The sequence below is a fragment of the Apodemus sylvaticus genome, chromosome 10 (genome assembly GCF_947179515.1).
Source record: "Apodemus sylvaticus chromosome 10, mApoSyl1.1, whole genome shotgun sequence".
In the NCBI taxonomy this organism is placed as follows: domain Eukaryota; kingdom Metazoa; phylum Chordata; class Mammalia; order Rodentia; family Muridae; genus Apodemus; species Apodemus sylvaticus.
The window spans coordinates 49410926-49425058 of NC_067481.1; the positions used below are offsets into that span (position 1 = coordinate 49410926).

The 14133-nt window shown below is 40.3% G+C and overlaps 1 protein-coding gene across 1 annotated transcript; it reads left to right on the forward strand.

Annotated features, from left to right (window-relative positions):
- The first annotated feature begins 227 nt into the window (after positions 1 to 227).
- On the forward strand, positions 228 to 1175 carry LOC127695071 (olfactory receptor 3A1-like). Its single transcript, XM_052196949.1, has one exon. The coding sequence runs from the start codon at positions 228 to 230 to the stop codon at positions 1173 to 1175; it is 948 nt and encodes a 315-aa protein (XP_052052909.1).
- The last annotated feature ends 12958 nt before the right edge of the window (positions 1176 to 14133 follow it).

The window sequence follows — 14133 nt, forward strand, 5'->3', positions numbered from 1 at the left end:
ATGTCTGAGGCAATGATACCATCAGGCAACTGACGGGTGAAGATTCCAGGTAAAGCAGAACTGGAGACACTAAGTAAGGTTGGGGCTAGAGGAAAGCAAACATCCCCAGGAGACATAGAAGTTTACCCTTAGGCTTAGCATATGAGAGGTGGATCAGTGTATTTTTATTAATTAATTACAGTAAAGAGAAATTATTTCTACTCTGAAATGTCTTATAACAGGAATTCATGGAGTCCAAATTTGAGAGCAATGAAACAGCAGTTACAGAGTTCATTCTTCTGGGCTTGGTAGAGGCAGCATGGCTGAAGCCAGCCATCTTTGTAATCTTCCTCTTCGCCTACCTACTCACAGTTGGGGGCAACCTAAGCATCCTGGCAGCTGTATTGGTAGAACCCAAACTCCACACTCCCATGTACTTCTTCCTGGGGAATCTGTCCTTGCTGGATGTTGGCTGCATCAGTGTCACTGTCCCATCAATGTTGGGTCGTCTCTTGTCCCACAAGCGTACAGTTCCATATGGAGCCTGCCTCACACAGCTCTTCTTCTTTCATCAGCTGGCGGGGGTTGACTGCTTCCTGTTGACAGCCATGGCTTATGACCGCTTCCTGGCCATCTGCCGGCCCCTCACCTATAGCACCCGAATGAACCACACAGTCCAGAGGATCTTGGTGGCCACGTCCTGGGCTTGTGCCTTCAGCAATGCATTGACCCACACTGTGGCCATATCCACACTTCACTTCTGTGGCCCCAATGTGATCAATCACTTCTACTGTGACCTGCCTCAGCTCTTCCAGCTGTCCTGCTCCAGTACCCAGCTCAATGAGCTGCTGCTTTTTGGTCTGGGTGTCCTCATGGCTGGTGCACCTGTGATTCTCATTGTCACCTCTTACATCCATGTGGCAGCTGCAGTTTTGAGAATCCAATCTTCAGAGGGCAGGAAGAAAGCCTTCTCCACCTGCAGCTCTCACCTCACCGTGGTAGGCATCTTCTATGGGACAGGGGTCTTCAACTACATGCGGCTGGGGTCAGTGGAGGCTTCAGACAAGGACAAGGGCATTGGCATCCTCAACACTGTCATCAGTCCCATGCTGAACCCGCTTATCTACAGCCTTAGAAACCCTGATGTGCAGGGTGCCCTGAGGAGGGTACTCACAGGAAAGCGAGACATGGCATGAGGGTGAACAGGAGGGGAGAAAACACAGTATAAACTGGGTATGCTGGTATACACGTGTATTCCCAGCATTTGACACTGGATGCAAGAGGATAAAAAATTCAGTCTTGCCTTTGATAGTAATTCTGAGGTCAGCCTGGGCTGCAAGAGGTCCTGTCTCAAGAAAAAGAAAATCCATAATACATTCAATATCAAGATTTTTCCGTAGAGATTTGTTTTATAACTCTTCAAATATTTCTATAAGTCATGATAAATACAAATCCCAAGCTGAATGAAATAAAAATTGAGATTTATATATATTTTTTCTTTTATTCTATACAAATTTTACACTATTTTATTATTCTAATTATAAATGAAACTGTTCTCCAATTATTTGGTAACAGTGGCTGTTATAAATAAACTCTTTTAATGTTTAACTGCAAATAATTAAAAATCATAATATTAAAAATTTTTATCTTGAGGTACAGTTTTGGAGGTTCACCTATGTTTGCTTATATCATCAAATATTTAATTTTCATGATATAGGTCAAATCATGATTCCTTCACAACTCATCTATAGAATCCCAGACCCTTCCACCCACAATGCAACTTACCTATAGATACATTAATTAGAAAGTAAATATGCTTTAGTAGATTATAACACACCCATGTACTTGTGGGTAACACTAATTAGACACAGTGGGATAGCTCTTTACAAAAAGAAAAAGAGGACATGAACCTAGGAGGCAGACATGTTGGGGCAGGAGTCCAGATCAAATCCAGTGGGGGTGATGGAGGGAGACATGATTAAAATAATCATGGACATGTATGAATTTCTCAAAAATACAAGAAAAAAAATTCAAGCCTCCCTCCCAAAAGGTATAAGTGATCAAGGTGAAAATAGAGCAGGGTTGGGGTCCTAATCCAATAAGGCAGCCTTATGAGACTCAGGACTCTTCCCACCCTTACTCTCTAGCATGCAAAGATGCAGTAGGAAGGAGTCTGCCAGGTTCATCACAACCTGACTATGGGAGCAACTGGATTTTGGAATTTGTGTCTCTAGAACTGTAGCAAAATGCATTTCTTCTGCTTAGGCTACCCAGGACAACATTTTGTTATGGCCTACAGAGCTGGGTGATGCAATGCAGTGGTGCTACTTTGTTAGGATTCATCTTTTTGTGTCCTTTTTTTAATCATTTATATATAGACTATTAATAATTTTCATACAAATTTGCAGGAACTCTGCTATATATTCTGCAAATAATTCCAGTCTCTTAATTTGCTATTCTTTCTTCTACTTTTTTTTTTTTTTTTTTTTTTTTAACAGAGTTGAGGACTGAACCCAGGGCCTTGCACTTGCTAGGCAAGCACTCTAACAGTGAGCTAAATCCCCAACCCCTCTTTCTTCTACTTTTATTTGTTTTCCATCTTCCACTAACTGCAACTTTTATATTTTATGTTGTCAAATATATCTTTTTATAAGCTTATGGACACTGTGTCAATTATTAAAACATCATTTGTAATATTTCCCTGGTTCTACAAAAACCAATTCTAGATAGGTAAGAGGTTCTAGCCCACCCACCTTTTGTATAAACTTCTCTTCCCCAAGAGCCCCTTGACCACCCTACACAGGCAGATTTGAGGTTCCCAGATCCTTTGCTCCCACTCACACTTCGACCACCACATGACCATCTGGTCTGAACAGGTATGGAGTCCCTGGATTTTGCACCTCCTGTGCATATTTCCCATACCCCATAAATACTGCACGCAGACAAGTTAAAGATCCTGAGCTCTCCCACTTCTCATGAATGCTTGAAGGATATACTGGACAATTCCATTTTCTGCTACCTACCATGGGAAGATAGGGTGAAAATCTCTGGATTGCTCTCCTCCTGAACACACTTGCTTAGCTCTGTAAACATCAGGTCCCCACAGATAATGAAACAGCCGATGGGTGAAGACCATCTCTGACTTCCACTCAGGTTCTCGTTCTACCATCCTTCAAGAAAGGAATCTGAAGACAGAAAAGAACACAAATTATCATCAATAAAGGATTAACAGTCTTTAATTAAAGCAGATTGGTCTTTTTAAAAAATTTTATTAGATATTTGCTTTATTTACATTTCAAATGGTATCCCCTTTCCTTGTTAGTCCTCTGAAAACTCCCTATCCCATCCCCAAACCTGCTAACCAACAGCTCCCTCTTACTTTCCTGACCTGGCATTCCACTACACTGGGGCATCAAGCCTTCACAGGACCAATGGCCTCTACTTTCATTGATGTTTGAAAAGGCCACCCTCTGCTGCATATGAAGCTGGAGCCATGGGTCTCTCTTTGGTTGGTGGTTTAGTCCTGGGGAGCTCTGGAGGTACTGGTTGGTACATATTATTTTTCCCTCCTATGGGACTACAAATCTCTTCAGCTCCGAGGATCCTTTCTCTAGCTGCTCCATTGGGGACCCTATGCTCAGTCTATTGGTTGGCCATGAGCCATGGGTATTTTGATCCACCTTCTAAGAAGGATCAATGTATCTACACTTTGGTCTTCTTTCTTCTTGAGCTTCATGTGATCTGTGAGTTGTATCTTGGGTATTCCGAGCTTTTGGGCTAATATTGACTTATCAGCCAGGGCATACCATGTATATTCTTTTGTGACTGGGTTACCTCACTCAGAATGATATTTTCTTGTTCCATCCATTTGCCTAAGAATTTCATGAATTCATTGTTTTTAATAGTACTCCATTTGTGTAAATGTACCACATTTTCTGTATCCATTCCTCTGTTGAGGGACATCTGGGTTCTTTCTAGCTTCTGGCTATTATAAATAAGGCTGCTATGAACATAGTGGAGCATGTGTCCTTATTACATGTTGGAGCATATTCTGGTATATGCCCAGGAGTGATAAAGCAGATGGGTCTTAATTGGCTAAATATCCAATAGCATCCAGACAAGGGAAGAGTTGTCAAAAAGTTATGAACAATTTCTATTGCTGTGTCTGTCATTTCAGGTGATCCAGCCTGGGCCTGCTGGGGGCTCTTGCCATCTGTCTTAGTCAGGGTTTCTATTCCTGCACAAACATCATGACCAAGAAGCAAGTTGGGGAGGAAAGGGTTTATTGAGCTTACACTTCCCCATTGCAGTTCATCACTAAAGGAAGTCAGGACTGGAACTCAAGCAGGTCAGGAAGCAGGAGCTGATGCAGAGGCCATGGAGGGATGTTTCTTACTGGCTTGCTTCCCCTGGCTTGCTCAGCCTGCTCTCTTATAGAACCCAAGAGCACCAGCCCAAAGGTGGTACCACCCACAATGGAACCTCCCCACTTGATCACTAATTGAGAAAATGCCTCACAGCTGGATCTCATGGAGGCACTTGCCTAACTGAAACTCCTTTCTCTGTGATAACTCCAGCTTGTGTCAAGTTGACACACAAAACTAGCCAGTACATCATCAGAAGTTCTTGTGCAGCCTAGTGACTTTCTAAAAAATTGTAATTAAATTATAATTACATTGTTTCAACCCTTCCTTTTCCTCCTCCTAGTGCTCTTCCTGCCTCTTCCCTCTCAAATTCATAGCTTCTTATTCTTTGTTATTATTACATATACATAAATGCATAAATACATGAATACAACCTGCTGTGTCCATTAGGTATTGCTTGTATGTATATGAAAGATTTCAGGGCTTACCACTTTGTATTGGATAACCAGTTGGGGGTTCATTCTTGTGCAAGACTTATTCTCCCTCTGCCAGCATTTCTTAGTTTCTTTATCTAGAGTGTGGGGCCCCACGAGATTTCCTCTTCCATGATAGCATGTCTCTTGTTACTATCATTTTGTTTCTTTTATTTATTATTTATTTTTATTATATATTTTCTTTATTTACATTTCAAATGTTATCCCTTTTTCTGGCTTCCTCTCCAAAAACATACTATCCCATCCCCCCTCTCCCTACTCACCAACCCACCCTCTCCCTCTATCCTGTCCCGGCATTCCCCTATACTGGGGCATCCAGTCTTCTCAGGTCCTGGTATCATTGCTCAGGTCTTACCTAGGCAGTCATATCGCTGAAGTATCAGAGATGTAACTTTCCTATTATTTCTAGGAGACACAATCTCACAGTAGATTTCCTGATCCTCTGGCTCTTACAATCTTTTCACCCACCTATTTTGTGATGACCCCTGAGGCTCTGGAGTTGTGTTGTAGAAGTGTCCATCAGGGTTGGGAACCCAAAAATAAATGGTTCTGTATTTTGACGAATTGTATTTTTCTGTAACAGTCTCAGTCTGCCGCAAGAAGATTCTTCAATGAGGGGTGGTTCCTTTTGTTCAGAGTTCCATCATAATTGTGTAGCTGTGACTGGGGAAGTAGGTTCAGAGTAAGAGTGAGGCTGAGACATATCTACACCCCCAAAAGTTCATCCTCAGACCAGTGGGAGTAGGACTGCTTCCTCCCTTATCTATGCTTGCATGTCTCTGCTCACATAAGCATTACCCTCCCCCCACCTCTGTTGAGTCTGATGTGGTCACATAGCCTGGTAGCTAGGATTTAGGTTAAACTTCCTCTCTCCTTACTAGGGTGTATCTAGCAAGCACCTGGAATCCTTTTCCATGCAAATGAAGCATTCCCAGCACCCCAGGCACAGCCAATAATGCACAGCTACCCAGAAAATCCCTCTCTGCCAGGGCCCTCCCACCTGGAGCAGGTTGAAATGAGACAGTCAACTCAGGTAAGACTAATGGTCTCAGGATGTTCCAGCTCTCTAGTTATACTGAATATTGATGACAACTTTTAAAAAGTCCTATAGACTTTCTTGCTAATTCTGAGGGTCAAAAGCTGCCAGTTTAGATGATTAACACCTGTAGTCTAACAGCAGAGGATTACGTAGCCTTGTTCTGTCTCTGCAGGAATAGCAGGGCTCTCACTTTCAGCCTGCTAGTTGAAGTCACAGGAAGTCAAAGGGACACTTTGAAAAGTGATTTTAGATTTTATTTCTAAGTTGTAAAATGTTTACTATGAAAGCTCTCTAAGAAAAAGGGGAAAGATGTTCCTAAGAAAAAGGGGATAAGAGGGACAAGGAGTGCTAAGAAGGGTGTGTGTGAGGAGAATTGCTAAGAAAAGCGGGACAAATAAGTGGATATTAATTAGCCCAGAAGCTCTGAATACTCAAGACACAATTAAGGAGAGGGCCCTGGTCCTGGAAAGGCTTGATCTAGCATTGTAGGGGAGGACCAGGACAGAGAAATGGGAGGGGGGTGATTGGAGAATGGGTGGAGAGAAGAGGGCTTATGGGACATATGAGGATGGGGGAATCAGAAAAGGGGAAAGCACTTGGAATGTAAATAAAGAATATAGAAAATAATTAAAAAAAGAACACACATGGAATGCAGTCACTGAGAAGTGGATATTAGCCCAGAAGCTCTGAATACCCAAGACACAATTCACTTATCAAATGATTCACAAGAAGAAGGAGAGGGCCCTGGTCCTGGAAAGGCTTGATCCAGCATTATAGGGGAGGACCAGGACAGAGAAATGGGAGGGGGGTGATTGGGGAATGGGTGGAGAGAAGAGGGCTTAGGGGACATACGGGGAGGGGGGAACTGGGAAAGGGGAAAGCATTTGGAATGTAAACAAAGAATATAGAAAATTAAAAAGAAAAAAAAAAAGCGGGACAAGGAGAATGCTCTCCTTTCTTTCCCTCAGCACTTATACCTGTTTCAGAATACATTATCACATGGAAAAAGTTTGTCACAAGTTCACACATAAATTCAAATAAAAAACTCAAGTAAGAGATTTACAACAGAGAATGTTTACATGCATATCCATTAGGAGTAACTCTCTGGCTAAACATTCATCTCCTGTCACAGCTCCACAGGTTTATGGAGAGTTAAAAAACCATAACTAAGTTAATAGCGAAGTTTTGAATAGATAAACCTAGTCAATATTTTATCTTCTGTCCTAGCACCTATAATAAATTGTTAGTTCCCTTTTATGACCTTTGGTTAATGGTTTTACAACCTTTTGGAATGTGCTCTGAGTAGTAGAATGCCTGCTTACTACCTCTGAAGCAATTAACTCGGTACACCAAAGACTGGCAGAGTCCTCTTTTCAGAACTGATTATCAGATAGGACCTAATAGCAGTTCCACTATAAAAGAGCTTAATAAATACTGATATAATTTTAGGAATTTTTATAGGAGCATCATTAAGAATTAAGAAGGCATCCATTTGTCTAAATAACATCACTGCAAGATAGTACATCTTCATTGCTTTGCAGAGATCAGCTCAAAAAGTTAGACTAATTCCTAGTGATTGTTGTACATGTTTAATAATAACAGAAATAAGTATATTAATAGCAGGAATCTTTCCTAAAATGAATTTCTCCTGGGCCTTGCCTATCAGAGCAAATCTGTTGTAGATTTTTTTTTTAATCCACAGAAGATGGATCATCTCAGGAAGATCACCTGTAATTATTAGCTTGTTCTATGTCAGCTCCTAACACCTACCCCCTCCAAGGTTTATATAACCCTTGTACCCCCCAACCACCCAGTAAGGAGAGATGTTTCACTAAAAACAGTCTCTAGAGAAGGCTGTTTCTCCCACATCCACCCTACCAAAATCATGCCTAACCCACCCTCCCCAGCTAAGTTTCATTCCTTCAGGTACAATCTGGTACACAGTGATGCTTGAGTTTCCTGTGGACAGAAGCAGACCCAGGGCAGAAATAATAGAAAAGGCATGGAAACTGGGATAGCTCCATCTAAGGCTGTGGGATCTGATGCATGGTTGTGATATCACTTTTGACAGCTAGTAGAAAGCTTAGGCTGGAAGTAGGATCAGTCTGCAACTCTCCAAGGGCCCCATGCGTCCCACTCCAAAGATTCCAAGGCTCCCAAAATAGCTCCATCAGGTAGGGACCAAGTGCTCAAGCATATAATTCTGTAGGGAGTCTTTCACATTAAAGGATAATGAAATCCAATGACCAGTACAGGATGCACCACAGTTGAAAATCTAGCTTAGCACTGGCTTTTCATTGTATTATGACATTCCTATAACAATGTTGCAGTAGTCCCTACCCCATTTTACTCAAGGTTTATTTGGGAAAATGTATTTAGTTTCACAATTAATTTTATTGATGCTTTAGTTTCTACTGTCATTGACAATTTTCACAATAGTGTTTTTGGTTTTATATTTAGGAAAAAAATTGCTGAACAACAAAAAGCCTTTGTATTCATATAAGAAATCCTAAGGAAGAGTTTTGTAGACTGTTGTGGTTTGAATGAGAAATAGCTTTCATAGGCTCATATGTTTGAATGCTCAGTCCATAGTTGGTAGAACTGTTTGGGAAAGATTAGATGGTGTAACTTTGCTGAAGGTGTTATGTCATTAGGGGCAGGCTTTAAAGTTTCAAAAGCCCAACCTATTCCTGGTTAACTCCCTGCCTCCTGCTTGTGGATCAGATGTGAGGTCTCAGCTACTGCTTTAGCACCATGAAGGCCTACATGCTGCCATGCCCCCGGCCTTGATGGTCATGGACTCTAACCCTTTGTAACTGTAAGGCCTCAATTACATACTTTTAAAAATAACTTGCCTTGGTCTCATTATTTTTCCATGGTGATAGAAAAGTAACAAAGACAGGACTAAGAGTCAATATGGAGAAATCAACTTCTCTAGAAGAAACTTATACTTCTTTGTGGTGAGAGTCGGTGGCAGATATAATAGAATGGTGAGAGTGTTATTTCAAAAGTAGGAGCTGAAAGTATGATTTAGCATTAAGAATCAGGCTGTTAGCATGGATCACAGGTTGCTATTACTGGGATTAGGATGTCTTTGGTTCATCTCTAGAACATTCTTCATCCTACATAGGCATCAATAGACATCAAAAATAACTACAAATAGTTATCTAACTACTAATAGTATCCAAAGGTGCTGTTCAAGTTGTAAAGAGTGATAGGCTGTCAATAGTCCCACGGAGTATAAAGCCTATGAAACCCAAACCCAACAATGATCAGTATGGCAAGATATGCCCAAGCGTGCAATAGTGACACTTGTATCTTGGAGATGACCAACAACTGTATAATTGTACTTAAGACCCAAATAGTAAGAGGAGATTTATACCTAGTACTCTGAACCTAGCTAAATACTTATGACTGGTGAAATCATGTTTGCTAGAAGAGAGAGCCTACTATTGCCTGATTCCTAAACCAGTAGAATTCCTAACAGCATTCTAAATTCTTATCCTTATAACCACAAAGAAGTTTATCTTTCACCCCTCACCAAAGAAGCTTCTCTTAGCAATAGATAGAGACCATCACAGAAATGCATATATGGTCAAAATGCAGAGAACAACAGACTTTATGGTGTCAACCACCAACTGATACTTCTACAATACAACTTTTACATCTCAGGTTTGGGGAACATCAAGGAAGAGAATCTGAAAGACTGTGAGAACTGGACCAGGCTGTTTGCTATGAGGCAGTGTCTTCTACAGATAACAGGGAATTACATCAATGAAATATTAACAATGTGGTTGCCTAAATAAGACCTATGCAATGAAAACACTAGGACACATGCCAACATAGCTAAAGGAAATTTCACCAGGCCCTAAACCAGACAAAGAGCTACTGGAATTTAATAGCTACTAAGAGAGGGAGAAAAATCAGTTTTTCCCAGGGATGAGCCCCTAATTGGTTATCTAATCTCAAGTGGGTAGCTGTAAACATCCACATATATAAGTAAAACTGAATGGACTCAGTAGGTTGTATTTGTATATACATATAATAATAAAGAAGAGGTCAAGGATTTGAGAAGGAATGGGAAAGCACAAGGTGGGTTTAAGGAGGAAGAAGTTGCAATGGGAATGATGTAAATATAGTATTAATGAATTAAATTATCAAAAATGTTAAATAAGGTAAACAAAAAAGCCAGTACTGTACACAAAAATAGATCTAAAAGTATACACTGTGGGGTCAATGAGTCTTATAGGAGGATATGAAGAGAGAGAGCCTATAGCAGAGATGTTTTGACTATGTTCTTTAGAATGGTACAAATGCATATTTGAACTCCAGTCCTCAGATTCCTGTGTGGCTATAAGAAAATTGTTGAATCACATTGCAATTCAATTTATTAATCTGTAAAATGGGAGAAATATAGGTGCATTATAGAATCATTGGGAGGGCTGATTAAAGACTCAGTGAAACAGTATTTGGTAAAACCAGAACGGGGAACTGGGAAGGGGTGGGAGGGAGGACTGGGGAAGAGAAGGGGGCTTACGGGACTTTCGGGGAGTGGGGGGGCTAGAAAAGGGGAAATCATTTGAAATGTAAATAAATTATATCGAATAAAAAAATAACAATAAAAAAAAGAAAAAGAATTCAGTCATCCTGATGATTCTTGAATATAGCAAAATGTGATAAATGTTATTTATTGTTACTAAGTTACTAAAAGTATTGGCCATCCCCTACAAGGAACTCTGTGAGTCTGGTTGAATTTAATTCTTGTAAAAATATCTAAGAAAGGAAATCATGTGCATTTCACAAATAAGAAAGTGGAGGCCCAAAAAAGGATTTCTTAGCAAAGAAATGGAGGATGTGTCTCTCCACCCCACAGAGCAAACACTACCTCTGGAGTTTGGGCAGAAAATCAGTTGTCTGACAGAGTAAAGAGTAGGAAGTTTGTATTGCATGGCTGCTCCAGTTCCTTCTTTCATCTCCTCTATTGCTAAGGCTTCTGGCCTCAAAGGATCTGCAATGAAACCCACAATAGGGATCATCTTTGCCCCCTCAATTTCCTGTTTTTCCCAGCAAAGTGCCTCCATGGCTCTCCTAGGATCATTACAGGAATCTCAAGACACAGTCCCTCTGGCCCTCACTAACAATGCTCTAAGTGGGAACACATTTTATCCTTGAGGATTTGCTATGATTGCAATGAGCCTCTTCTGATTAGTCTCCTTTCTTGGGTTTCCTCTTTATCCTCAGACCCAAAAAAGCTTCTTTCCACATCCAAAAGCTTAGAAACCAGCCTGGCTCAGCCCCAAAATTCTATTTATAGCAGGCATGTAAAGGAGCTATATTCTCAGCTGCAAGACCCGTTCAGTTCTGGCTCCACCTATAATTCCCCAAGTATCTTGGGGACAGCAGGCAACCCTTCATGTTCCTGTCTGTTAAACTGAGCTTGTATTCTATCTTTGCTATGTGCCTGTAGATATTATGAGGGTGTGAACAAAGACATAGGAAAAATTCTGAATCCCCACTATGATGTGAAGCTCCTCTGCCTCATGAAGGTGGTGTTTATTAGGGCTTGTGTTTTGAACCTTGTCTGTTCCCGACCCTCTCATTTCTTGGGACTAATTTTGAGGTCCCAAGAGGCTGACATTATTATGGAAAATCCCCAGGACAGAGATATCTCAGAGTCTGTTTTGTTTCTCTCTCTCTTATACAATATATAATATATATAAAGGGAGAGCCCCTTTTTGCTTTCATTGAAGCTGAATGAATTTGTGTGTTTGTGTGTTTCACACCATTTCACACGAAACCACACTGGTCCCTGTGCTATCACACAGGTAAGTTTCCATGGTTTTTCCTCTGCCCTTAAGTGACCAGAAAAGAGACTTAGGCTGTTTCTCAGAGAGTTGACCTTGCTGACTTGACAGTTTTGTTGATCATTGTTTCAATAGCAAAAACAAAAACAAAAACAAAACAAAAAACCCAAAAAACAAACAGATAAAAAACTGACACCTGGGGATGGCAAGTGAGTGTAAGAGCAGGATCAGGGTCAGTAATGGTCTTCATCACTGATGGTCCTCTCAAGATCCCAATAACCACAGACATCCTACATTGGGCTGCTAGGTGACTATCCATGCTTAGTCTCTTGTTGATTAAGATAAAGGCAGCAGTTACCGTTTCTGTGCCATGATATGACTTGCTTGGTTTTATTTGATTTTGTCTGACTGTAAAAATGATTGGAAATATATTAGTGAGCATGTGACTTGCTAGAGGGTTAATAGTGGGTTCATGCACTACCTAGGGTCATTTCAACTACACAGAAACCTGTGCTTCTCACTCAGCTAGTACCATCCTTCATTCAAAGCCCTTCAAAAGTCTAGCTCTTCCTAATTCATAGTGGCCCTATAAAATTATCTTTTCATAATTCTTGTTAGTTAGCAATGCTTTTTTTGTTAACAAAAATGTAGTCCTTTATTTGTAAAGTGGTGCACAGACACAGACCTATCCATAAGTGTAGGTCCCAAAGAGAAATCAGATGTGGATTTTGCTCTTGAATTATACTGGAGTGATTATGTCAATAGCTAAATGATTTCTATAAGGTAAGTGCCATGTAAAATATAATCAAAATGCATAAGAAATATTGAAAACATTAGTGTCACTTTGGAATGGGCAGGAATCAGTCAGGGTAGTGCTCTGGAAGTAGCATAATTTGTACCAGGTTGTGAAGATGTGGCCAGGAGACACTACAAGGACAGTCTATGCAGATAAACTAATAGAAGCAAACATGAGGATACAGGAAATTAAGATGAAAGGATGCTGTGGCAGTAACTCACTAGGGAACTCATACTTGCCAGCAAGACAAGATATTGGAGTCCACAGAAGCACAGCCACAGGGTTATGGGTGGACATTGGGTCGTAGAGTAAGCAGTTCAGAGAGCTTCAGGGAGAAGTTAAGAAAGGCAAGGCCTGGAGCCCCTGAGATCCTGGGGTTAATTGTGGTGTTAGTGGTGAAGAGCAGGGGCTCTGGAGGGTGAAGCCTGCCTGTGCCTCTTGCTTCATTCATGTTCATGTTTTTCTTGATGTGAAGCAAGGATTAAAATAGTAATTCCATGCTGATTCTAAAGGAATTATTATGTACTGCATGTGACATCTTTAGAGTAGCGTAGTGCCTACATGTGAAGTCCTTAGAGTAGCAGCTAGCCAGGAGCAAGTTTCCCAGTTTGAGTGTTATCAGAGAATGCCCCAAGAAAGCTGTCCACATTGAAGACATTGACTGCTTTGGAGAAAGAGAACACTGTTTCTCCTTTGCAAAGTTAGTTCATTGTGCTGTGGAACTCAGTAGGTTTACATGTCCAGCATCAGATGCTGGCCCTAAATAGCATTTAAAAATTGTGTCAACTGTAGACAGTGTGGAAAACGGAAACAAGCAAGGGAGTAAATGCTACCTTTGTTAAAGCCACTGAAAAGATTGAAATCTCTGTCTCTCTGTCTCTATCTCTCTCTGTCTCTCTGTCTCTCTCTGTCTCTCTCTGTCTCTGTCTCTCTCTCTCATCATTCTCATAATATTATACCATGAGACTTTCACTTCTTTAGGAAAATACAACAGTGAAGGTATTTTTCATTGTTTCCTGTTTATGTACACAGGTGACATATAAGTAAACAAGGACTTCTTAAATCTTAACTCTTATTATCTCGACAGCACTTTTTCTTCCAGATACACCATTTTTCCAACATAGAACCATTTTTTTTATTTCTCAAGATTAATGCTGTTAATGCTACCAAAGTTTTTAGAAAATTAAATATAAGAGTGACATCTTATTCTGTTCTCATCCTCCAAGGATAATCAGATATTGTCCTCTAGAAAATCTTACTAAGACATAGTAGCCAAACACTGGGTGTTTTTTCTTTAGTGGGAAGAGTTTGGATTGGCCTGTGAATTGTGTGTGCATTAGCTAATTGATCTGATACACTTTACAAACATTGACACTCAAGCATCCATAGTTTCTTTAAGGGTATATTTCAACAACAACAACAACAACAACAACAACAACAACAACACATGTTATAATTTTTAAATTATTTCTCTTATTTTTTGAAATTATTGTATAACTACATCATTTGGAGGGAGAAAAGGGAATAAATGGAGTGATCTAAGTTTCCCTTTTAAGTATTCTAACTGTACACTTTATAGTAGCTATTGATTTAAATTTCCCCATCTCACTGAGAGTTCTGATTGTTTTCCTCCTTGTATGCTTCTTTAAAGAAATTC

What these genes read in the sequence shown, in the direction of transcription:
- LOC127695071 (XM_052196949.1), top strand. Translation starts at nt 228, where the DNA reads ATGGAGTCCAAATTTGAGAGCAATGAAACAGCAGTTACAGAGTTCATT.